The sequence below is a fragment of the Nyctereutes procyonoides genome, unplaced genomic scaffold (assembly GCF_905146905.1).
Source record: "Nyctereutes procyonoides isolate TBG_1078 unplaced genomic scaffold, NYPRO_anot_genome, whole genome shotgun sequence".
NCBI lineage: Eukaryota > Metazoa > Chordata > Mammalia > Carnivora > Canidae > Nyctereutes > Nyctereutes procyonoides.
Window position 1 is genome coordinate 10665772 of NW_026575139.1, and position 27446 is coordinate 10693217.

The window sequence follows — 27446 nt, forward strand, 5'->3', positions numbered from 1 at the left end:
CCCACCTTCCCCTTCATTCAGGAGGTTCTGGGGTATGTAAACTGCCTCAAGGGTGGGAGTTGATGGCCAGTTTACTAAGGAAGGCAGAGGAGATGACAAAGGGACACCAGCAACTTTTGGATAGTGGTTGTGTATGTTCCTTTCTTTGGTCATAGCAGTGATTTCACAGGTGTATATACATCTTTCAGAACCTACCAAAGCATGCACTTTGTACGTGGGAAGTTTATCCTATATCAGTTTTACTTTAATAAAACTTAAATTCTTCCAAACATACCTATTACAGGACAGATATTTAACTCCAAAGTGATCAGTGATATTTTTTGTTAAAATCATAAAGTCATACCTGTCATCAAAATTTTTAAAAATATGACTTTGCTTATTTTAAATGGGCCTCTTAACAGTTTGAAAATGCCTCAGAATTATAGGAGACCTTGGTAATGGCCTTAAGAATTTGGGTCCCTTTGAAAGTTCATTCCTGTCATGGTGACAGGTGCGAAGGGGGCAGCCTTAACCTGGTGGTGTTCACTAGTGCCTCCTCGTACTGATTCCCCACTCTCTGATTCCACATCCCCAAGCATTCTCTTCTTACAGTTTTCCTTTCCTCCGTGGATCTGCCTGCAGGGAGGTAATATATTGCTGACTGGGACAACAAAAGTATTCTGCTGAACCAAGTGATGTTCAAATTTAAATTGCTTTTATTGCCTTTCGATCAGTCATTTGGCATTCTGATTTTAGAAGGAGAAAGAGCCTGAATCAGCGTGCCTGAAATCTTAAAAGTTAGAACATATTTTCCAAGAACTTAAGTAGGATTCTTTCCCTTTAGTCAATTAATTATCCATTTTATCAGGTTGTTAACAATTTTGTTTAAAGCTTAGTGTTAACCTGTGATTTCATGGGGGGTTTTTTTGTTGTTGTTACTGAAGTTTGTAATAGTATAATAATTCAGTTATCCTACACTACCTTTTCCTTTCTAGGTAATCATTCTGATTGTCTTTCCTAGTGTAAAGTCATTCATAGTCTGTTCTTTTAAAATTATGCACCATTCAATATATGTATATGTACAGTGGTATATTATTATTCAGCCATTAGAGAGGATGAGATTTTGGCCATTTGGGACAATGTGGTTGGACCTAGAGGTACTATGCTATGTGAAATAATTCAAACAAAGAAAGACAAATACTGTATAATTTCACTTATATGTAGAATCTAAAAAGCTAAACAAAGAAGCAAACAAACAAACAAAAAAAGCAGAAACAGACCCATAAATACAAAAAACAAACTGATGGTTTGGGGTAGGGTATAGAACAGGCAAAAACAGATAAAGGGAATTGGGAGATACAGGTTTCCCAGTGATGGAATGAGTGAGTCTTGGGGATAAGAGGTACAGCACGGGGAATATGGTCAGTGGTGCAGGAATAGTGTGTGGTGATTTGTAGCCACACTTGTGATGAGCAGAACACAACATACAGACTGGCGGAATCACTGTCCTGCACACCTGAAACTCTTTGTGCCAACTCTACTTCAATTAAAAAAAAAAAAAAAAAACGTAAATTTAAAAAGTGAAAGAAAAGGTACCATTCTGATAAATGTATTATTATATTGTCCTTTGTCTTAATTAGCAAAAGGCTCTTTTCACCGTTGAATTCTTCCGTTCCTTCATTTTTGTGATCTTCCCTGAATGCCACATACTTCCCAGAGCTTTGACCTGGGGAGCTCCAAAATAACATCTTGCCCGATGCTGTTGTTCATAGGTCGCCTACAACCAGAACAAGAATGTTTTTCTGGTAAATCAAATTTTAAAATATAATAAGAATTGAGAAGGAGAGAAAGATTTTCTCTGTGCTATGAGACTCCTTCAGCAGGTGCGGGCAGTCCTCTCCCTTCTGTGGGAGTGCCGGCATCGCACGGGTGGCACATTGTGTAAGGCATTTTCAGGGGAGCCCTTTCCGTGACTGAACACCTTCAGGTGTATAAAATCATGCCCCCTTGACATTATCTGAAATCAGCGTCCTCTAAGCTCTGCATGGCAACCCTTGTCCCATCCTCTAAAGAACACAGACCGGTTCCGTTGTTTCTTCCAGACATTGACAGGGATTTGTGGATCATTTTATCTAAGGTAAAGCTTTTGTTAGCTTTTCCAAGTCTCTGTCTTCTTTTTGTTTCACTTATGCAGCATGTCCTTTTCTTACTTGTGTGTCTCCCACTAGCTTTTACTCCCTGTCTGCGTAGAACTTCTCTTGGGCCCTGGGTTATGGCTGCGTGGGGAGGTGACCCCCCCCCCCAGGTCTCCATCAGTTCTTCTGGCTGCCCCTTGTCCTTCCTGGGGCTTTGCAGTCCATAACAGTTGACTACCGTGTCCTCACCTGAGAGTCAGTTTGTAGGGGTTCTGTTTGCAGTCCTTCATCGTCTCTAACGGGGTTGTTTCTCTGACTTTGAAATGTAGAAACTATTTGCCATGAGATGTTCATTTGGCATTTCACAGCCCACCAGTAAAATATGCTTCATTGATGTGTCTCACTGTACTGTCATAAGCATGATACTGTATAAACTCAGGTCTCCGCATTATCAAAATGATAATCATATTTGCTGGACATTTTAGGTCAGGGTAACGTTCGTACAACTACAATCTGTAGGCCACATCCATTCTTCCTGTTTTTGGGTGGCCTGTGAGCTAAGAATGGTCTTTATATTCCATTTTACATTCTTAAGTGGTTGAAAAAGTCAAAAGATGAACAATATTTTATGACATGTGTATATGATACGAAATTTGAGTTTCACTGTCTGCCAGTAAAATTTTATTAGGACACAGCCACACACCTGCATTGGGGTATCATCTATGGCTGCTTTTGGGGCCACCACAGCAGAGGTGAATTGTTGCCCTAGAAACTACATAGCTTACAAAGCCGAAAATATTTATCGTCTGGCCTTATATTCATTTTTCTTTATCCACTGCTAAGTAACAAACTGCCTCAAAACTCAACGGCTTAAAACAACACACAGAGTCTCTGTGCGTGAGGAAGCTGAGCACAGCTTAGCTAAACCCTCTGCTTCCAGATCACTCACAAGCTGCAATCACAGTGGCCGGGCTGTAGTTCTTTCAAGGCTCATCTGGGAAAATACTTCCAGCACAGACTATTGCCAGGATCAGTTTCTTTGGGCCATTGCACTGAGGGCTCCTACTTCTTAGCTGGCTGCCACCCTCCGTTCCTTACCTCATATGAGGGCCTATTTGACATGGCTGCTTGCTTCCTCAAAGCATGCAGGCTGGAAGGGGACGGAGAGTCTCCAGGAGGCTGGACTGTTTGGTAACCCGGTCATGAAAGTGGCACCTATCACCCTTACTGACAGCATTGTTTATAGGAAAGTCACCAGGTTGGGGGCGCCTGGGTGGCTCAGTCAGTCAGGCGTCCAACTCTTGATTTCAGCTCAGGTGGTGATCTCAAGAGTTGTGAGGTTGAGCCCAGCTTTGGACCCCACACTCAACATGAAGACTGCTTAAGATTCTCTCTCTCTCTCTCTGCCCCTCCTGCCCATGCACTCTCTCTCTAAAATAGTAAATAAATAAATATTTTAAAAAAAAGAAAAAGAGGGGAAAGTCAGTAGACCCTTTGTACACCTGAGGGGAAGGAAATACATAAGGAGGTTAATGTGAATATAAGGAGACTGTGATCACTGGAGACTGAGATGTCTGCCTACCGTGGGTCCTTACAAGAGGTTTGCTGACCTCTGGGCTAGGTAGCCGACTTACTATTGCCCCCCCCCCCCCACCCAGGAGTGTCTCTCTTTATGTAATTACTGTAGTATATTGATTTTGGGTGTCATACTATAGTCTTCTAGGACAAAATTAAAATAGTAGTTCTGTTGGATTCTTCTATTTTATCCATGTTGATTACTCAGTAACACCTTGAATTAGCTCATTTATATATTTTTTTAGAGTTTCTGCCTTTAGATGGCTTGCTTTTAGAGTTTTGCATAGAATAACTATAACAAGCATCATTATTTCTTACTGTTTTAAGAGATCATTTTCCCCCCTTGGCTTTTGTAGCTTTCTTATATTTTTATGATAAAATCCTTTATCAGCATATTTTGTAAAGCCTTCCTGATTTGTGCTGTTTGTTTTTTTTTTCTTTCTTCCTCATCTTAGGTATTTTTGTGTCCAGTAGCAGCATCTGTGTTTCTTGAGGGTTTTTTTTTTTTGACGAATTACCCCCAAATCCATAAACATTCCTCACAATAACTTTTCATCTACACGTTCTTCCTCCACATGACACCATTGCAAAAGCTACAGGGTAGAGTCCAGTGATAGGAGGGGTGTAGCAAGGAGGGGAGCAGGGTGGAAGTGACCCTGCCCTCAGTACTCATGTTCCTCAGCTTTCTATCTTCTTTAAGCATCCTTTAGCTCAGTTTACTCCTGCTTCCCTTGCATGACATGTGGGGATGGAGCTAAATCACACTGTATCATTAATTTGCCCTCCAAAGCACTCTCTAGAGGGTTGGAGGGCTTAGAACCCTGACTAAAGCATAGGAATACTCCTGCCAGCCGTGAAGAGGGCCCTACAGAGGCGCTCTCAGAATGGTCAGCATTTTGGGTGCCTCTCCTTAGTCTGTCAGGGCTCCCCCTGAGACCCAACCTTCTGTTGTTCCAGCCAGGCCCCATGTAGACACGTCACTGCCACCTTTGAGTCCTACCTCAGCCAGCTTCCCACTGGTCCCATCAACCTGACATCAAAAAGGTCAGCCTTGGCCATCCTGGGAGAGGTTATGGACGTGGCCTTCTGCATTTATAAGTCCTTTCTGGAGGAATCTTACTGTTCCTTATATACTTGTGGTTTGCTATGATGGCCTCCCCACTACGGCCTCATCCTTTTGGATGGTAAGTTTGGCTCTGTGCTCTAGCTCTTTGCTCTAACTCTGGCTCTTTTCTGTTTAGCAGTCTATTTGAAATTCTTTGCATCTCACTCTGCTGTTGACTCAGTACTGCCTTTGCTTACTGTCATGTGCAGCGTCTTGACCCCAGGGAACCCCCAAGGTGTGGTTCTCCAGCCTCTCCCATCCCATTCATCTCACCCGTTTTTAAGGAAAGGTTCTCTGACAGAGATAGTGAAGTGAGTGAAGTAAAAGCCTTATGAGCATCATCTGGGTCACAGAGAAAAAGCAGAAAGGAAGAGGGGCAGGGATGAGGTGTGCCAAAAACCATAGCCCGTGTAGTGAGGTCCCAGCTTTTGCCCAAACCGCACCTACCCTGCAATTAAGACGCATTCAGGCATGGCTGATAAAGTGGCCTCGTATACCCACTGGGTGGATGGGAGTGCAAGGCTCCTGCCCAGGCAGAGCAGCTCAGTTCTCAGAGGGTTTAGTCCTCAGGGGGAGGTGGGGGGCAAGTCTGCGTCCTATCCATCACTTCCAGGGAGAAAATACTATATGTTGAAAAGAAAAGAAACCTCTTTTACCAAAATCTTTACAAGCTCCTGCACACATCTTGACTTCCCCGAGCCTCACAAGGAATAAAAGCAATGCCCTCTCGTGCACCAGAAGCCATGGTAGGAGTGAGCACCCTTCAGGTGGCTTGTGGGGCATAAGAAGGCAAGGGAATGCTGAGAGGTGATAAGGAGGAAAGAGTGTCTATAGCTCACATAGGACATGCCCTGGGGGCCTTGGGGATTACCGGTTGAGAGTGTGTGAGTGGAGTTACAGATTTTGCAGGAGCAGTAAAGAATCTCGTTTGATTATTCTCACTGGCGAGGTCCAGGGAAATACACGGTGGGTCAAGGAAGAATGCAGTAACAGCCAAAGGGGAGCCTCCCCTCCTGGCAGCCAGTGTGTCAGAGCGGCCACACTCCTGTGCACCAGCCCCACTGAGGGCCCGGCTCATCAGGGCGCAGCTCTGCACCAGTTTCTGGGCTGAGAAGTCACATCCACCGCTTCCTGGAAGCCTCACAGCCTGGAAAACAGGTAGCTCTGTGTGCTTGCTTTATGGATAAAGAAACTGAGCTTATCCTCCTCAGGACTCAGAGCCACTGAGAGCTGGGACTGGGGTCACATACAAAGTGACTCCTGAAAAGTTGCTTCGTGCTCTCCCGTGGCTCACACCTGATTCTGTGCTGCTGGGTTTTTTTCCCTAGTGAGGTGGATGCTTACTGCAGGTAAGGGGTTGGGAAGTACTGGCCCGCAGACAACTGGGGGACTGATTCCATTCATCTCTGGAATATGTGCTGAGTTATTTTTACCTCCTAAGGCAGAAGAGAAATCCACAGGCAGAGTTCTTGTCCTAAGAAGGCTTCCACACTGCTTGGGGAAATATGGAATAAATATGACAATTCATGATACCAGGGAGTTTTGATAGATATTTGAGTGGTAAGATGAATGCCACGGAAGTGCAAAGGCAGCGTGGACCCCTGGGGACTGGGAGTGTCAAGGAAGCAGTCACTCAGGAAGGAGAAACCACATGGGCCAGGCCAGGAGGGCCGACAGGGTTTTGGAGGCTGAAGGTAAAAAAGGATGCCTTGCAGATGGTGGGAAATAGCCACAGGATCCTGTTCTCGGGAGGCTCAAGACTTGCTGGCCTCCTAGCCCTGCTTGTGTGCTGTTCTCCATGAGCCTGTGATCTTGTAAATTAAGTTCATTTTATTGCTCCTATTCTAAAAGCAATGTTCACTATAGTGTGAGATATGCAGGTAGTGTAAAATGCGCATGATAACACCCACAAACACTGCTGATATTTTTATATATTTCCTTTTAGCGTTTTATATCCATATAACATTGTACTCATACTAGACATACAATTTCCTATTTTCCAGTTTTTGCTTAAAGTTATACGCATTCCCAATTACAGGCTCTCTATAAATGACATTTTGCAAGGGCTGTATAATACTCATGCCATTGAACAGATATACCAGAGTCTTCTTAACTATTCAGAGTAAGTGAAGTTGGCTGAAAACTCCTAACTCAGGCAGGCATATGAGCAATCCTGTAATTCTGGGATGAAATGGGAGCCAGGAAGTGAAAATTAACAATATTAAGTCACGAAATAGGAACTTTGGAGGAAAAATAGAAATAAACAACCCAAGAGAAAACATGCTATCTGCAAAAATGTTATCTGCAGGCGTCTGTTGCAACTGAGGAAGAAAGATTCTGAGTGAGCAAGATATCATGAATAAAAAACAATCAGACATTTATTCATTCAAGAAGTATTTGTTGAGGGTTGGCTGTGTGCTAAGCAATGCTCTAGGCCCTGGAGGGGGTACGGGCAGCAGTGAACAAAATTGCTTTAAAAAAAAAAATCCAAAAAAATTAAATTAAAATTTAAAAAGGAATCCCTGCTCCCTTAGAACTTACATTTTAGTTGGGAGAAATAAGTAATTGGCAAATAAATATATAATAGCCTTTAAATTCCATGAAGAAACAAGAAAGGAGAGGGACGAAACAAGAAAGGTTGGGTATTTCATCAGGATGGTTAGAGAAAGCTGCACTGATACAGTGACACCTGAACAGAGACTTCAGTAGAGGGACAGGTGAGCGTTACCCATTGTTCTTAACAACATTGTTGAGACAGCTCCTTGGAGTTCTGCATTAGTGAACATATGAAACATGTGAAATTTCATAGGCTCGTTGTTTCCACCTCATTATGAAAATGTTACATCTATTAGAGTGCATACCCACCTGCCTGCCGCTGCCGTGATCCTACTGTGACTGTTTTACTATCCCTGCTTGCTCTGTGTCTACCCATCCATTCATCTTGCTTCCGTCATAGTTTTAACTTTTAGTCTTGGTGTTTGCACCCTTTAATCTATACATTCTTAAGCTAATCAGTTGTGAATTTCTTTTACCACATTCAGAAACTCAGCAGTCATGCATAGAAATGTTATGTTCATTTTTATATTATAGATGTCAGTGTTATTTAATTTTTCTTTTTTCATGTAATTCCTCAATCCATTTGGAGTTTATTTTGGGTGGTGTTATAAGTCAAGGGTCTTGTTTTGTTATTTCCCAAATAGCTGGTTTCCTCAACACGTTTGTCAGACAGTGTGGCATTTCCTATGTTGGCTGGTCCCTTTTCAAAAACAGTACAAGTTTGTGGATGTGCCTAGATATTTTTCATAGTCTCTTTTCATTTGATTTGGCTGTTGATTTATTTTGCCAGCACCTCAGTTTTACAATTTTGTTTTGTAATATTTTTTAACATGTAGTTAGACAAAACCTTCCCAGTTACTTTATTTTCTAAAATCTTCTTAGCTGGGTTATTTGCTTATTCTTGCAAAAAAAAAAAATTAAAATCATCTTATGTTCTAAAATACCTGCTTAGAATTTTAATTTGTATATATATTTCTTGCTTTTTTGAAAGGAATCTTGCCTCACCTTTAAAACAGATAATAATAGCTGCCTTTTGAGAGGATTGGTGTATGGATTAAATGCTAACAAACACAAGAAATGTTTACCATGATATATCAGCTCAGAGCCTGTTTTGATTTTACAGAGAGCTCTAACATTGCAGTTCACTTCTAGAGTTTCCCAGGTTCCCTTTGAAGCTTAAAAAAAAAAAAAAAAAAAAAAAGCTCTGGGCTGCTATGAATTCTGAAATCAAGCACATTTGAAGAGGTGAAGTGACAGCAACACCCGAGAAAGTCTCCCTGCCCTTGTTGCAGGACGTTCCTGCACAGTCATGGTCACGACTAGACAGGCATGGATGGGCCTCCTCTCCCCGCATCCCCCCTCCACAGGATCTGCATTGTTCGGGCCTTCAGATTGGCCTTCGTTGTCACAGGTCATGGGGCTGGAACCCGGCACCAGGCTTCCTTCGCTCTCTAAGGCACAGGTCAGGAAACGGCATGTCAGCATGACAGCATCAAACACATCTTCCTCCGCGATCCTTCCAGTCACCTCGGCCTGGCTTCCCAGCCCACAGACGACACACTCAGCCATGAGTGAGGAGACCACGTGGGTGGCTGTAAACACCCCAGCCTGGGAAGCTCAGCACAGAAACTGTGTCTTAAAAGTCCCGTGTGCACCATTTCTAAGCGCTCTTCCAACCTCACCTCCCCCCCCAAACCCAAGGACATCCTTGGGGTAAGAGATAACACCCAGAAGCTTGTGTTCTCGGTTTTAAATAGTCCTGTCCGCTCACTCCTCTCAGGGTAGCTTCGCCATGACCAGGCCCAGCTGTCCTCCACACTTCCCTCGGCCCTGTATGGTGTGAAGGAGACAGTATGAGAGGAAGGTGGATCCGAGATCATCTTCGCTTGGAGAAAACACTTGAGCCTGCCGGGGAGCTTTCTCCTCACCAGCCCACCTCCGTTTCTGGTCCTCGGCCTGGCCCTCCGGGTCTCTGCAGGATCAGGCCTCAGAGCGTCTCCGCGCACCGAGGACGCCCTGTGCCATTCTGTTCAGCCAAACAGCGGGAAGCCCGGGAAGCCTTCCTGGGGCGGGATCTCCCCCGCGACCCCGCTCCGGCTGCTCGCCGCTGCCGCGCGGCCCCTGCCACTGCTTCTCTGGGGAAAGAGCAGCCCCGGGCCGTGACCAGCGATTCTTCTTCATGTTCCTCGTCAGCCCTGTTCTCAGAAATCCCTTCACATCCCCTCCCCGTGTCTTCTGATGTGAGCCCCGCCACGTCCCAATCGAAAACTCGTCTTCCCGCGTGGGGCGTGGGGCCCACCCCTTGGTTGCCCACCGATGCTGCGTGTGTGCCCAGACCGCCACCCCTCGTTGCACGCGGGGCCTCTCCCCGGTCGGCACCTCATGGGCCACCCCCGGTTTCGGGTGTTCCCTGTTCTCTCCCTGTGCCTCCGTCTGTGGATGAGCCCGCCTTGCCGAGATGACCGGCCGCGGCTTTCCCTGGCGCCTGGCGCCGAGCAGACTTCCCGTACCTGCCGTCGCCTCACGGGTCGGACGGCCGGACGTGCGGAATCGGGACCTCAGGACGGCGGCTCGAGGGCTTCTTCCCAGACCCCGAGGCAGCAGACGTGCCCGATCCTGGCTGCAGAGAGCACATGGAAGGTGGAGAAGATGGGAGTCTGTGCCCTTTTTCCCCTCAGCAGCAGGGCTGCCGGGGCGCCTCTCAGACCCGGCCGTGCCTCAGCTGAGGAGAGATCATCTGTGATGCTGGACACGCTGCCGAGCAGTGAGCGCTGGGGGGATCCTGAGGAACCAAACAGATCAAAGCACGCTGCTCTTCCCTTGTTCTGCCAACGTTTTCTCAGAGTCCAGGGATGGACGTGCAAGAAGTAGGATTAGGTCTGACACAGACAACACTGCTGGAACCTTCGGTCACAGATCACTGCTCATTTCCCTGGTGCTCGGCGGCGGCTCCAGGGAGGGAGTGCATACAGTTGGCAGCGCCAGGTCAAGCATTTGCTACGTCCCAGGTGCAGGGCCGAGCATGCGCGTCGTGCTTTCACTCATAGGCGCCCTAATACCCGTTTAGGTCGAGGAGACCGCAGCATAAAGACGTTAATTATCTCTCCGAGGCACACAGCCAGTGCTGGAGTTCGGTCCGGCTCCAGAGTCCGTGTTCTTACCACACGACGCCGTCTCTTACAAATGTGTTATCTGGTTTTGTTCCATAGCAGTTATTAATATATTAGTGTGCACCAGGGAATCTTTTTGCAAATCCAGATAAAGGAAAAACCATTTATCTCCATGTATACCGCGTTATGCTTTTTTTTTTCTTTAAAGATTTTACTTATTTATTCATGAGAGACACAGAGAGAGAGGCAGAGACACAGGCAGAGGGAGAAGCAGGCCCCATACAGGGAGCCTGACGTGGGACTCGATCTGGGTCTCCAGCATCACGCCGCAGGCTGAAGGTGGCGCTAAACCGCTGAGCCACCCGGGTTGCCCCACGTTACGCTTCTTAATTTCCACCTGTCCCCTTCGTTACTCTTTCTCACTATTGATCTGCCTTTTAACAGGGGCAAAGGTACATTTGGTTGGATTGATAACTTTCATGTCCTTAGGATAAATTCAAACATTTCATCGAGACACTGGGTTATCTTAAATTTTTACCTTCCGTAATAAATAGTAGACCATATCTTTGAGTCCCTATAGGGCTTGCCTGCCTGCTTTATAGGAGCAGATAATGAAGCAGGTGCTTTCACGCCATGAAAAGCCCCAGGTCCGGTGCTCGTGTTAAGATATTAGGAGTGGAGCCATGTCCAGGCGGCTCTGACTCTCCCTGCCTTGGCCTGCTGTCCCGCCCCATTCCTGCTGGGCCTGCTGTTCACTGGCTCACAGGGAGGAGAAGAGAGGCCAGTATGGTTGCAATTGCTTTTATGCTTTCAAATCTGAGTGCTGGATTGACTTCCCTGAGTTCTTTAGGAGTTGTTTCCATTGGGGAATCTTCCATCAGAATCGAGTCCATAGATGGGAAGTCTAATCTGTCCTGAGCCTTCACATTCTTTTTTTCCAGTTAAATATTTGGGGTGGTGGCTTCCCATTAGGAGTGACTTATACTGAAAAATGATGCAACGCTTTGTTTCTGCTTATTTAAGTTTCAGAAATTTGATTTCATGGTATCTTGCTTTAAATACCCTTGCTCCGTTTTTCACTTCTAGTTCAATTTCAAAGTGTGTTGCGTGATACTTGTTTGATTAAGAATACTGTCACTATAACTTCATCCTCTGGTTGTTTTAATAGCAAGTTTTATCTGCCTACAGGAGAATATTAAAAAGTGAGCCTCCATATCCTCAAGAAATGAGTGCTTTAGCTAAAGACCTAATTCAGCGTCTTTTGATGAAAGATCCCAAAAAAAGATTGGGATGTGGTCCACGTGATGCGGATGAAATCAAAGAACATCTCTTTTTTCAGGTGAAATGTATTGAACAGATGGTTTTGTATGCCCTGCTATTTGCAGGGGGCTTGGCATTCTTGGTGAAATGAGTGAACATGGTCCCTTTTGGAAATCTTTGCTCCCTATTTTCACATACATTGCACCTTTTTTTTTTTTTTTTTAAGTGACAGGGACCCTGGAGGAATCCAAGGATCAGAATTCTACTGGGAGATGCCTAAAAGTGTTTTTCTTCCTAAATGAAGTGAGAATAGGGAGGACCATAATCGCATTAAGTCTTCCATATGCTTATTGGTTCCAGTTTTAAGTATTGGTTTCTATTTACAATCTTGAAATTCAGGCATATGGTCCGAAGAGGCTTTTATTTTTTACTCTGTTCATGAGCCATTTCCACCAATGTATTCCACCTTTTAGAAAGTGATTTCATTTTTTTCTTCTTTTCTCTGGAGTGATCTCAGACAATTAAAAATCTACCTTTTTCTCAGATGCATATCTGCAACATAGAGTTATTCTTTTTTTTTTTTTGCATATTCTGAAAAAGCCTAATGAGACCATTTCACAGAGCACCAATACATCTGCTCAATTTAGTAACAACAACAACAACAAAAAAAAAACACACTCCAAAATTTGAGATTAACTGGGGGGGAAAAAGTCAAGTTGTCTGACTTGACTAGTTATTTTAGTCTGCGTGGTCAGCCTGGGATGCCATGACCTCAGTTTTTAAAACCCTGAACTTACAAGCTTTATTTATTTATTTATTTATTTATTTATTTATTTATTTATTGCGAGAGAGGGAGGGAGCCTGCGCAAGCAGGGGATGAGGTGAAGAGGGGGCAGAGGGAGAGAATCCTAAGCAGGCTCTGTGCTCAGCACAGAACCCAGCTGGGGTCTCTATCTCAGGGCCCTATGATCATGACCCAAGTTGAAGAGTCAGATGCTTAACCAACTGAGCCACCCAGGTGCCCCATGAACTTAACGACTTTTAAATAATTTCATCACCTCAACAAACATGACCTCTAAATATTTATGGTCTAAAGGGACCATCCAAGTTTTATTTTTATTCTGTAAACTGAGTTTTTACAGTATTGTCACCAAAACAAACGAACATATAACAAAACAAAGAAAAAGCTCTGCTGTAGAGTAACCATTTATGTTATCTATTGTTTTTTACATCTAGAAAAACAAATAATGGTTGAAAATAAGAACTACCTCTCTATATTTCTATACTCAAAAAAAGAACATCTGTCTCTCGGTTGTAACCTGTTTAAAAATACATTACTGTGATCTTACAGATTCAGTAACAGAAATACATTTAGAATAAAATTAACTTGTCAGTGTATGCATTTCATAAATTAGCATGGCCTACAAAGATTAATATTTGAACAAGCTATTTCAAATATGTTGTTGAGAAATCTGGCTCAAAATTTAACAATAAGGTAAAATTCAAGAAAGTACTCAAGCAAAATATCTCAATCATGTTTTCCTAGGGTCCTATTCTCCGTGACTCCCTCTATTTGTAAATATTATGGTATGTCTTTCATATGAGAGAAATTTCTCTTTTCTATAGCTTGGAACAGTAATTTTAGGCTATTTAATTGCCTTGCTTTTTAAACGACAAGGACACTTTAGGAAAAACCAGAATCCAACTTGTAAAGACCTAAATGGAGAGGAGGTGGAGAGGAGCATAATAGCATTCAATCTTTTACACACCAAACGTTCTCCTGCTAACAACATATTTCTTTAAATTACCCCTTTACTCTAATAGTTTCTCTTAATGTGTGTATAAATAGCCAAGCACAAATCATATGCTTGTAATGGAAAACATTACAGCCACCCAGAGGACAGAACACTAACTAGAAAAAATCAAGAGACTGACCCTTCCACTAGCTAATGTTTAAGTAAAAAGGTTATCTCTTGCTTCTGGGCTTCAGTTTCCATCTAGATCAAGTAAAGGAGATGAGCTAAATGATCTCTAAAGCCCACTCTAAGCTAGAAAAAAAAAAAAAAGTGAAGACCTGTGATCTAGTGATTTTTTTTTCTACATTGCCTCCACAAGAGGGCATAATAAAAACATTTTATGTTGGTTGATTAAACTTAGCGACTGTCATCAACCGTCTCTGAAATCGAAATGTGTCTTACAGTGGATATCATAACCATTCCAGCTGGTAATGCCTTTTCTTCCTAAATGGTACATAAAATAATGGTGTATCTCACTATCAGTGATGACATTTTAGATTTGAGGAAGTATGTTAATAGGATGGCTGTAGAATTCAATTCAATAAGTCTTGTCTGAGGTGGTTTTAAGTGACAGAAGGAGCATAAGTTAAATAGAGCACAGAGTTGAATTTGAGTACTCTAAAACATAGCACATAGCAGTTTATCAGGCAGTGAGTGTCTGGCATGGGGGGAGAGGGGACCTGGATTATCCTATGGGGGAGAGAAGGAGCAGTATTTAAAAAGCTAGAATACAAGTTAAATGAGAAACAGATGATTACATTAGTATGATAGTACCATTTTCACTTAAGAGACCTAAACAAGTGCATGATTTATAGTGAGTTTTTATTTTCTGATCTGTCCAGAGGACCAGGAGGGAAACCAAGTATAGGCAGAGAGTCACTCAACATTGCCTCTAGAAAACAGGAATATTCCTTTAGAATTAATATTCATGTCCATAGAGCATTGAAAAGCCCTTTATTACAGTTCAGTTTTGTTTTGTTCTGGCCTCCTTTCTCAGGAGGGTCAGGACAAAAATAATTTTTCTGTTATCCCTAGGGTATCTCGGTCCCCCCCCCCCCCCCAGAGGACCCAGCAAGACCCCACAGTGACCAAGGGCAGTCTCATCTTTCAGCATTGGCTGGAGCAATCAACTGCAGTCAGAAAATGTGCTCATGCTTTAAAAAAAATAAATAACCCACCATATTTCTAATTATTGATTCGCAATATGTGTACTTTCCGTATCAACCAATGAAAACCCGAATCTGTCCTTGTTATTCTTAGAAAATTCTCAGAAAATACTCCAACTTTGTTGGTTTCTACTTTGTACTAATTTTCTTTTCTCTGTTTTAGAAAATAAATTGGGATGATTTAGCCGCCAAAAAAGTGCCCGCGCCATTTAAGCCAGTCATCCGAGATGAATTAGATGTGAGTAACTTTGCAGAAGAGTTCACAGAGATGGATCCCACCTACTCCCCAGCAGCACTGCCCCAGAGCTCCGAGAGGCTGTTTCAGGTAATCTCCAAGAGTCTGTTCATGCACAGGGGCCATGTGTGCTCAGGAAAAAAAAAAAGACTAATTTTCCCATAAACGTTCTTGGCATCTTAAAAGCAAGATTCTCTAATCTCTTCAAAATTATTAAACATAGAGATACTGCACATTATCAGCTGAAGTTTATGGTCTGTTACATATTGGATATTATGTGTTTTTTTATATATAAAGAAGTGCTGATTTTTTTCCTTGAAATTTCATTTCTGTTCAGGCTCTTTTATAGAAAAATACAATGCTACTTTATTTTACCTCTATCCATACAAAATTTTCTGCAGTTCATAAAAAGTATTATCTGATTCTTTATCTTCAGCCAACAATCTTAACTGCTTTCCAACTCCTGAAAAAGATCTAGAAAAGATTTTATACTTAGAAAAAGATTTTTCTCAGACTTGCAGTAGCCTCACTGTCAAATGGCATTAGAGCTTTCCTTCTTGAGTCCCAGAAGGATCCCATTAGTATGGCCTCATCTGGTCACCTGGGCTGTGTCCCTGGCCCTTAATGACCCAAATGTCTAGTACATGGCTGGGCACATAGTAGATGTTCAAACAAAACATCCTTCGAACTAGTGAATGTTCTAGCTTGAGCAGATTAATTATCTATCATGATGCCACTTTTGGTTCAGGCCATCATTCTACCATTTGATTTTATTTCTTTTCCAAAACTCAATTTAAAATTTGAGTCAAATTTAATAATTGAGTCAAACAATTGCTAACTTAGAAACTAACTGTAGTGAACCTTGCTACAAAACAATAGCCCTTGGACCACTTTGTCGAATGCCTTAAACTCTACCTTTTTGAGAAGTTAGTTGTGTTTTTATAAGCGAACTTTTATCAGCAATGCAAAAGAATCGCAGCTGTGAGTCAGATACTGGGGGTGGATTAGGAAGTAAGGTTTTTCTGCCTTTAATTTTGAATTGGTTTAATTCTACCAGAAGATGGCATTATCTCCTTCTGAAAAGCATTTTTCTATTGATGTGAAATCACCTTGCATTTTAGATCACAAATAAAATGAGATTCATCTTAACACCTATTTGAATGTTTTTCATTCTTTTTTGTTGATGTAAGGAAAAAATTGCTACAGTTTGGTCTGTGCTAACCTGAAAAATTGCAAATCCTCATTCTTTACTCTTCCTTTTCTTTTGAAGGGCTATTCCTTTGTTGCTCCTTCCATTCTGTTCAAGCGTAATGCTGCCGTCATAGATCCTCTTCAGTTTCACACGGGAGTTGACCGTCCTGGAGTGACAAATGTTGCCAGGAGCGCGATGATGAAGGTATAGATGTGGTCAATGAGATGACATAGTTACGATTTAAATACCAACACCAATTAACATTGTCAAGGCCAGTGAACGTGAGACACTTACCATTTGACTAAGATGCAATTTTAGGAAATGAGTAAGTGGAAATAGCAGCATTTGCCCTAGAGAATTAGTCATATCAACTTCAGTGAACTCCTTTGTGCAATGATAGCAAATTATGTATCTTAAAAAGTAATATAGATGAAAGTAGAAATGAGCTAAAGCAAGATGAATCTTAGATTATAAATGTATCCCACACATATTTATTAACATTGATAGTGTTCTTTCACCCACAATGTTATTTATCCCTCTGCATTCCTAGTATTTTCTGAAGTTAAGTGATGTTGGTTTCTTATCAGGACTCCCCCTTCTATCAGCACTATGACCTGGATCTGAAGGACAAGCCACTGGGAGAGGGAAGTTTTTCAATTTGTCGGAAGTGCATACACAAAAAGAGTAACCAAGCATTTGCAGTCAAAATAATCAGCAAAAGGTAGGACCATTTCTGGCATTCTTTTGTATGGACTCATCCTGGTCAATGAATTCTGTAAATTAGGATTTTTATTTTAAAAGCAGTGGTTTCTTGTAAGGCTTTTCACCCATGGGTTTAGCCATTCAGCTCATTAGTTGATCCATTATCCTTCTGACTCTAATAGATGTTTGCTAGTAAAGTAATCCATTTGAGACATAAATCAGTGTGACAGGCTTTCGAGGTTACTGCGAGAACATTTTCTATGGTGGTGGCAGTCAGACTTGCTCAGCAGCTGTTGCCGTGCCTAATAGTTATAGATTCGAGATTCTTTTTTTTTTTTCCTGAAATGACTTAGCAATTTGCCGGTAGCTTTGAGAGCCAGCTCATTGTTTTGGAAACACATTATTACCTCCATGACTATGTATTCTTATTACCAAAATGTCAGGGAAGTAAGGCATCCATTTCTTTATATGATTGGCTCTCTTCTGACTCAGAAATAATCGTTGTCTCAGGGATAATGCATTACTTGTTCTGGTGGGTCATAGGACTCATTGCTGTCAGAAACCTCGCTGTGAGACTTCAACAGTTACATTCCAAATACACAGTAAATAAACACAAAATTCGGGTTGGGATCATCGGGACATAAAAACTTGGTGAAGAGGTGTGTATGTGGAGGCTAACTGCTTTTGTTTTGCAGGATGGAAGCCAATACTCAGAAAGAAATAACAGCTCTGAAGCTCTGTGAAGGACACCCCAATATTGTGAAGCTGCATGAAGTTTTTCATGATCAGGTATTTCACACTATTTTGCTGTGCAGACTGATTCCCATAGAGGGTTCTGTTTCCCACCAGTTTTGTCGGTGCTGCCGGGTCAGAGTCAGGGATGTGAATGTGACCCAGCCACTAGAGAGGGCAGAGAAACTTCTTACCCATCCTTCAATCCGGTGCATCCTTTCACTTCTGCTCTTCTCACTCAGGAGTGGGCGCACATGACATGGACGAAGGACGGCGGGCAGGGGCCAGTGGCAGTCTCACGAGCCGCTTGTCAACACTCCAGCAGCTACTCACCATAGTGTGATCACTGGACAGTTCTCAGGAGTCAATTAGTTATCAGCCCTCCCCTTTCTTTTCACTTCCAGAATAGACTTTAGAGAGTCTTAAACCTAACTAGTGCAAGCTGGAGAATAAAGATGAAGCAGGAGGGCAAAGGTCCTCCCTTTCATAGTACTGCAGAGGGCATATTCTGCCCAGACCTTAGGGCAGATCACACTGACCCCTCTTCTCCTGATCCTGCTTTCCAACAGGAACCCTGTGCAGAAGCATGGAACTCTGCATGTGGGAGGAAGGCCACTGGATCAAGTCCATGTCTCCTCAGTCCCTCCATGGCCACCTTCCATGACAAAAATTGCTCCATTACAGTTAACCTTCCTCCCCAGGACTGGGTGAGATGACACAGTCCCACTTGAGACAACATGCTGAGCAAAGGAGCCAAAACCAATCCTGGATGTGGCTTACCCTAACTTTACCAAAGAAGAAACAGACTCAGAAGGATCAGGAGCATCTAGCCGGGAAAACCTGGACTCTGGTCCTGGGCTGTCCCCACGTGCTGCTGTAGCACCATGTCCTGGGCCTGGTTCTCTACCATATACCCAAAGTTCCCAGAGTGCCATGGCCAGCAATGACACATCCTAACCACAGTGACTGCTGTCCTTTATTATTGCCTACCTTATGAGGTCCAGGTACCATACCAGGTTCCACATGTGTTATTCAGTCCTTAGAATAACTGAAACTCACAGAAGTTAAATAACAGGGTTTCACCGTTTGTAAGTGGTAATGCTGGGCTCTGAACCCAAGCATCTAGCTTCAGAACAAGCTTTTAATTACTCTGTTCTGCTGCCTAAGGGGAGGCAGAAGCATGGAGTAAGCACCCAAAGATGACATTATCATCTCCTGGCTCTTTGGTTCTCATAGACAGAAAAATGAGTATCTTGGAAGTGAGGACTTGGGGGAGTTGCTCTTCATGCTCCTGTACTGCCTCTACCGTGTTGGGCTATCCAGTTACAGTGGAGGTAATGAGTCCCCCATCCACTGGAGGTACTTAAAAAGAGCACATCATTGGTCATGGGATTGGAGGGTGACCTTTGACCCTCCCCCTCTGATTTTGCACTTGTGCACACTTACGTCCCAGCAAAGACATTCAGTGTCTTATATTCAGGCAGATGTCAGATCTCAGGAACTGCATCCCTAGTTTTTTACTTATGCCACAGGTTAAGCTTATTATTTGCTATTTTTATATTAAGGAGTTCCTGAAGGATGCCTGAATGGCTTGATGGGTTAAGCATCTAACTCTTGGTTTCCTCTCAGGTCATGATCTCAGGATTGTGAGATCCACACTGGGACGTGGAGCCTCCTTAAGATTCTCTCTCCTCTCCCTCTGCCCCTCTGCGTTCTCTCCCTCTCTAAAAAAAAGGGGGGGGGTTACTGAAAATAAGTTGTCTCATGATGTAACGCTATATATACCAGTACAGATATATTAAAATATATTATCATTCTGCTGTTGATACCTTGCATGAGTTTTCTGTGTAGGTGACACGGTTGCCTAGATCATCCCCAGGTGCACACAATTTTCTCTTCAGCTAATGGTGAAATCCATTAGGGTGGGTCTTTAGCCTCCAACTCTGCAGCTGTGGAGTTCACTCAGTGCATCATGATCTGTACTCATTTCCTATTGCTGCTGTAACAAATAACCACAGCCTGAGCAATACCAATTTATCATCATGCAGTCTGGAGATCAGAAGTTCAGAATCAGTCTGACTTGTGTAAGTCCAGGTGTCAGCAGGACTGGTTCCTTCTGGAGACTCTAAGAGACAATCCATTTACTTGCCTTTTTTAGCTTCTGGAGACTGCTCACATTCCTTGGCTTGTGACCCTTCTCTCTATACTCCAATCTGTTTCCATAGTCCCATCCCATACTGTTGGCTCTGAGAGATAATTCAGACATGCTTCCCATGTCAGCACCCTTAATCACATCTACAAAGTCCTTTTACCATAGCAGGTAATGTTCACAGGTTCTGGGGATCTGGATATGGACGTCTCTGGAAAGCCATCATCCAACTGTCTCATATACTTTTTCTCACTGTTACCTATTGTATTGGTAAGGTCCTAAAGTTCATCGAGGTTAAGGAGCATCCCCAGGGTCATAAATAGAGTCAAACCACGTTTGACTCTAAAACCTCTTTTAAACCACTTACAGGTATCACCCTCTATTTTTTCTTTTTAAAGCTCTCTGGCTATGCTTGTCACAGACTTTCCACTTTGACTTTATGTGTTGTATGTACAAACTCAAACTATTGGAGAGCAATTCTCTTATTGAAAGAGTTCACCTTTTAAAATTTGTCCAGTATGTACAGGATAATTGCCTTTTTTTAAAGGCTCTTTCTTTCTATCTTTCTTTCTTTCTTTCTTTCTTTCTTTCTTTCTTTCTTTCTTTCTTTCTTTCTTTCTTTCTTCTTTGTTTTTGAATTTTGTTAATTCAAAAGGAAATGTATTTATTGAATAGTGTTGGTTCTGTGATACATAGCACCTGAATCTGTTCTTTGGGTATCTTTTTTTAAACTCCATGCTTGTGTTCACTTGAGAGCTGATAAAATCCCTTTGCTTTTTGATTGCTCCTGTGTCATTTTCTTTATGGACTAGTATACAAAGCATAGAAAAGAAGTAATTTTTAAACTATAGTTAATGATAATACCATTGATAGCTAAAGTAATCATTTAAAAAAAAAACAAACAAACCCTGCATTGAGCTCGGGGTATTTGACATGGATATTAATAAGAAACCCTGAAACTAATCCATTGAGCTCTGAGAAGGTTTAGAGTGCCCTCATAAAACAATACCCTTTTTAAAAGATAAATTTGCCATTCACTGGCTGGGTCAGGGCTCTTGTGGGTAGTTGCCCATACTCTGTCATTAATCTTCTATATCGTTTAAAGCCGATGATTTCACATTCTTATCAGCACTAGGTCACACTTTAAAAAGAAAAATACATAAACTTGATAGAGAGGGTTGGAATGGAATTCAAATGAAAGAATTAGTCAAAGAAGGGATATATAAAGATTTCACTGCAGCACTTGAAATTTTCCATTACCAAAATAGAATTCTAAAAACACCACATTATCCTTCAGTTCTTCCCTCTACACTAGTAAGGATTGCTGTTGATTATTTTAACAAGGGATTATCCAAATTTATTGGTGATAGTTAATAGTCCAGGAATGCTTCATCTGTAAATACACTTCTCTTGGTGAAAGCTCTCTGCACTATTCTTTTTTTTTTCCTTTCTAGCTTCACACATTTCTGGTGATGGAACTTCTGAACGGGGGAGAGCTGTTTGAGCGCATTAAGAAGAAGAAACACTTCAGTGAGACAGAAGCCAGCTACATCATGCGGAAGCTCGTTTCGGCTGTCAGCCACATGCATGACGTCGGCGTGGTGCACAGAGACTTGAAGCCTGAGGTATCGCCCCTGTCACTCAGGCTGTTCCTAAATATTCCCCTGGGACCTGCAGGCTTCTCTTGCTTTGTTTCTTGGGGCTTTCTGCTAAATAGATACTTGCAGGGCACCTGGATAGCTCAGTGGCTGAGCATCTGCCTTTGGCTCAGGGCATGATCCCAGGTCCTGGGATTGAGTCCTGCATCAGGTTCCCCACAGGGAGCCTGCTTCTCCCTCTGCCTATGACTCTACCTCTCTCTCTGTCTGTGTCTCTCATGAACAAATAAATAAAATCTTTAAAAAAAAAAAGATACTTGCAGATATCCCATTTCTTGGATTTTTTTTTCTTTTCTATTTTAGTCTAAAATACATTTTTTTCTTTTCTTTTTCTTTTTTTTTTCTTTTTGCCAGCAGATCATCTTGAGGTTATATTTGTAAGTGTGAGAGCCTTTTATGGAAGAAATACTTTATGCAACAGTTGTGAGCTAAAAATAGCAATGGAAATGTTTTGTAGCAGAAAATAATATCCTTTCTCTATGTGTACCGTTTGAGAGGGATTTTTTCAAATGATATTTTGTGAAAGCTTATTTTTCATTTTTGTAATCAAAGTGATTATCTCATGAATAGCAACGTATATAATTCTATTCTGAATATTTAAACATAAAAGAATTGTCTTGGTTTAACTAGTTGTACAGTCCTTTTATGCGCTTCTTTTTGCTCATGTATGATATTTATAGGATTGTGTAGCAATGCGGAAGCAGCAGCTTTTTATATATTCCTACTTTCAAAAGGTTATTAAAGAAGGTTCTAACTCCAGAAAGCCCCTTTTTAGTATCAAAACTATGAAAATTCCCCCCTTTGAGGAAATCATCAAAATAATCATGAAAATTGAAAAACAAAACCCAATAATTTATGAAAGACTAACAATGACTCATCCTTTTTCATTTGCAAAATTATACATATTTCCTCTTTAAAATAGAACTTCATTTTTAATAGCCACGTGATTATAATGCATTGCCAATTTTTTTTAAGTAATAATTTCTTTGGAGTTTATTTTTTGTGTTAAACCACAAAAGAATATGTCTCTGAAAGCACTGGGTTTTTTTTTTTTTTTTGCCTGCTTAAGTATCTTGATCATTGATAGGAAGAGGATGTTTTAAAAATAGAATTCTGTGCATCCAGATATAATTGACTGATTCTAAAGCATCTGAACTTCTGTCTGTGGACTTCCTATTACTGTTACTCACATTACTAGTAATTAATCAAAAGTGAATTGTTTTATGAACTTGCAACTCTGGTAGCTCCCCCTCTGCTTCCTTCATCCGAGTTCTCACTCTCCTACAGAACACCCACTGAAAATATGGTGCTCTGTACATCGGAGATTAGAGATCTATTTTTAAATGTGAAAGCACACCACTTAAATGTTTTCTTGATAGACAAGGAACAAGCATGTAATTTTTTTAATTGAAAAGATCTGTTCCATGACTGTATAGAATTCATTTTCACATGTTTTATTCTTTGATAACTGGCCATCTGTCATCCCACGAGTCTCAGATGAGGCAACTGTCCTCTCCAACAGAATTTAAATTTGCCTTCCTATTTTACTGATCAAAAAGATACTTATGTTGCTTAATTCTTGTTTGTTACAAACCTTTTCTTTCAAATAATCATTTGAAATGAAGAATTGTCAGATTACTTAGGAGATTCTACTACAGTTATAGCCCTAAATCAAAATAGATTTTGGAGAAATGAAAATGTGCCTTTGTACTAACATCTCCATGATAAAATAACTTTTACTTGGTCTTTTAAATGGCAGAGTATATTATTTCCAGACTAAAAGTTTAATGCCTTTCCCATTGATGTCATATTTTAAGATCTGATTATATATCTTTTGGTTGATGTTTATGTGGCCTTGGCTTTCTGCTTAGGCAAAATCCTAAATTCTAAGTGAGAAGCAGACAAATTTAGAAGCTGGCTAACATTCTTAGCGGGCTGCTTTGTACTTTTCAAATTGGACCCCATACTCTTGAAAGATTAAGAAAAATTACATCAAATTAGTTTCAAGTGGGACTTGAGATCAGGCTGAAAGGCAGTTGCTTCCTGCCATTCCTGCCCTTGCGCATCCAACTCCGCTCAGAGAATGGGAGCGGGAGGCCGCGTCTCCTTTACATCAAGAACTGCTGCTAAGGAAGTCCTCTGCCTGTCTTAATATAGAATAAACTGAAGTCATTTCCCAAGGCTTAGCAGGCTCCATGAGGACGAGGGCCAGGTGTGCTTCTCATGCCTCTGTGTTCATAGCACAAGGCTTGCGCTGCAGAGGAGCTCGGGAGTCATTTGCTGAAAGACTTCTCCCCAGCTCAAGCGGATGAACCCCAGCTGTGACTGGGGTGTTGTGAAGCCTTACATTCAGTTATATCCACATTTTAATTCCATCACAAATTCAGGATCAAGCATTGTATGATAGAACATTTAAGAAAACTATAATATTATTGCTTTTCTCTCCTCCCACATTTTGCATTTTTAACTTTTGAATGGAAGGTGTAGAAGATTTTTCTTTGTACGAATGCTGCTTTCTGCGATGTCCTTTATTTTAGCTGGAATAATAGTAACAAACAAATGATGCTCCAGATCTGAAGAATAATTTAATAAATATGTCACAGGTTTTGTCAGGATGTCTGAAGTCAGTATAATCAGATTCACTTACTGTGGGCACTAGCTTGATAATAAAAAGGATGACCATGCATCAGACTGTTAGCATTTATTAAACATGATAAACATAAACATGAGAACAGTACAGTAAAGCCTTAGTGACTGAGAAGGCTTTGGCGATGAGAGATTCAAGAGAGCACTGTTTTCTGAATAACTGAGGGATAATATCCATAAGCATCAAAAAAATGTTTATTAACTGGGAGAAAATATTTCTGAAATATAATGTATGTCTTTACCATGTCTTCTTTCTTTCTTTCTTTTTTATTTTTTTCTATTTATTCAAGTAATCTCTACACCCAGTGTGGGGCTTGAACTCATGATCCTGAGATTAAGCTTCGCATACTCTTCCAACTGAGCCAGCCAGGCATGCCTACCGTGTCTTCTTAAATAGGATGTACTAGATACAGTTATATTTTTTTATGACTGTATTCAATGGGCAGATATGTACCAAAGCACCTACTAGATGACTGTACCAGGTTTTCGGAATAGAGTTATAAGTAAAGTGGACACATAGTCCCTGCCATTAGGGAATTACTGCCTAATGGGGAAGAAGACATTGAATTGATAATACCAAGATGCCAAGTACCAGAAAGAATAAGAAAATATAGTAGCAGAAAATAGAAAAAGTTCTAACTTGAGTTTGGTGGCACATTAGGGTGGTTGTTTCTCAACACAGAGTAGGTGCATGTGAACCAGGTCAGAAGGGAGGCTGATAGAGGAGGTAGAGGGCAAACACTGTGAGCAAGAAAAATGTAGACAACGGCTCTGATGTGGGAAGAAGTGTGTTACAGTTGAACAATGTTCCATAAGACATTATAAAATTGAAATCATACAAAAAAACATAAGGCAGAGAACAACAGTACATTGACATCCGGCTCCCAGACCCTCCGCATCAGACCTCTCTCCGTGTCGGAATCCAGTATCAGCATGTAGATAGTGTTACATAAATGGCATCACCAAGTCCCAGGACAGTTTCACGTGAGACTAATTGAAATGTTTGTATCTTGCAGAATTTATTGTTCACTGATGAAAATGACAATTTGGAAATTAAAGTCATCGATTTTGGGTTTGCACGCTTAAAGCCACCAGATAACCAGCCTCTCAAGACGCCTTGCTTCACCCTGCACTATGCGGCCCCAGAGCTCTTGAATCATAATGGCTATGACGAGTCTTGTGACCTCTGGAGCCTGGGCGTCATTCTGGTGAGTTCTTTTCACTAGAGTCGCTAAACCTAGTCACTTTCCGGATGCCCTCTTGCCTGTCTCTCTCTCCCTGCTCTTTTTCTTAAAGTTGTGGGGAAAAATTGACAAATTGATTTATTTTCTGTACAATGAAAGATCTGACCCAAGACAGATCTTTCCCTTTTTTAAAATTGACATTGGAGACAATGTAGGAGTTTTTATTTTGGTTTATTTTGAAATATTGAAGGCATTGCATTTTATGTGCATGAAGAGTTTATATAGTGTTTTTCTTTTTAAAAGAGGCAACAGTATATTTTCAAAAGACAGGCATATTGGATATAATGTGAAAATAGCAAAGTGATTTATTAATAGGAAAACATTAAAAAATACATTCTGTGAGATTTTCAGACTAAAAATGTAATTATAGAAGATAATTTAGGATAAATTAACAAATTAATAGGTAAAGCGAGAAATATTTATAGTAACTTACAGTAATCGTAAGCATGCTTTTCACAAAATGTCCTTGGCTGCCGTGATCAGAAACAGAACATTAAAGCTAGAAAAACCTTGGCATGTTTCTTCTCAAAATAGCTTGACTTTTTCTGCATGTAATTTGTAATGCATAATCTTAAGGGAAGAAATTTCAGACAAATACAGAAAGATTTGAGGAACAAGTGAAATCACTCATAATCTCATTGTGTGGAGATGATGTGTGTGAGCTCCCCGGCTCCTAACACCCCCGCCTTTACCACCGTGTTATATGTGCTGTCAGCTATGTGGGTTTTTTTAACAAACAAGACTATATTACACATGTGGTTTGGGCCTCCAGCATTCATTTAACCATTTCTTTACTAATGAGCAGTCCGCGTTTTCCAGTGTTTCACTAATTACAAACTACACAAATCAGGGTTTGTTTTTTTGTTTTTTGTTTTTTTTATATATGTGGCTGCATTTGTCTCATTATTTCCTTGAAATAGACTCCTATGAGAAGGGCATGCACATCTTTATTTTGACATATATGCCTGGATTTCCTTCTAGAAGGAAACAGATCATATTCTCATCAACTGTGTGCGAATACATCAGATAATATCGATTTCAGTCTTAAGTAACGTCCTACTGTTGTAATTTACATACATTTCTTTGATGAATATTTAGTTTTGAGCATCTTTTCATGTATTTGGACGTTTGTATTTTCTTTTTTATGAATTGCTGTTTTTGAGCTTTGCCCATTTTCCCGTGGAGAAATTTTCCTTGTTTTAAAGCTCAGTGAAGGATTTTAATCCTTTGTCTGCCATTGATATTGGAGATGTTTTTTCTGATTTGTCATTTGTGTGAAAACTTTGTTTATAGTAATATGAGATTTTCTTTTGGGTTTTAAAAGGATTTAAATGGAGAATTTTTTGTCTCTATGTAGTAAGATGTCAGTCTTTTCCTTTATGATATTTGGTTTCAATGTCAGATTATCCCTCCACCCCTACCCCAACCCAAGATTATAAAAACACTCTCCTAAATTTTCCTCTAGAATTATATTTTATTTTTATACTTAAATCTGCACTCCATCTGGGATTTATTTTGGTGTCAGTTTGTATTCCCCCAGAGGCTAAGCCAGTTGTCCCTGCAGGATGGTTCTTCTTTTATTTTTAAGCTTTATATGGTTTTCTTTCCAGAAATTTTAAGTCATCATTTATAATTTTCAAACTAAAATTAAATATTTATGAATAAGATATTTTAAATAAAAATAAACAACTAACTTCTATAGATTTGAGAGTTTCATTTAAGGACTTAAACCAATGACATTTTCATTAGCATTCTCCTAAAAAATTAGTCTAAATAAAAAGGAGCTTTCCAATTTTGGCAATAATATAAAATTACCCCATGTAAAAGAGCCTTTACTTTAAATATAGGTCAATAATAATTATCATGCTCTTTAACATTTTAAAAGACAGTCTTAGAACGCACGGACAGGTATGTTAGAACTTCTGAATGCATGTCTATGGAAGTAACTTTGTGTGATTGCGTGGATGTGGAAGCCATGCTTCTCTCTCAGTCTGCTTGTCAAGTTGTTAAGACAAGCAGGGAACAAAGAACAGCTTAACTGATACCACAGGAGTTCAGTCACAATATCCTGACTGTGGAAAGTTCTACAGTACAAATAACCCAGTTTCTCCTCTGAGAAAAAAAAGCCCGAGAGCCTGTAGATTAAAAGACACTTGTAAAACAATATTTACACTGACTTGAATTCTGATTCAAGCAAATTCTAATT

The 27446-nt window shown here is 41.0% G+C and overlaps 1 protein-coding gene across 1 annotated transcript in view; it reads left to right on the forward strand.

Moving 5' to 3' along the window:
• RPS6KA5 (ribosomal protein S6 kinase A5) overlaps positions 1 to 27446 on the forward strand; it is a 173607-nt gene that overhangs the window by 135867 nt on the left and 10294 nt on the right. Inside the window, exons 8-14 of the mRNA XM_055304445.1 lie at positions 11649 to 11799; positions 14846 to 15007; positions 16188 to 16313; positions 16697 to 16830; positions 17507 to 17600; positions 21147 to 21317; positions 25013 to 25204. Coding sequence (XP_055160420.1) covers positions 11649 to 11799; positions 14846 to 15007; positions 16188 to 16313; positions 16697 to 16830; positions 17507 to 17600; positions 21147 to 21317; positions 25013 to 25204 — 1030 coding nt within the window. The remainder of the gene's footprint in view (positions 1 to 11648; positions 11800 to 14845; positions 15008 to 16187; positions 16314 to 16696; positions 16831 to 17506; positions 17601 to 21146; positions 21318 to 25012; positions 25205 to 27446) is intronic.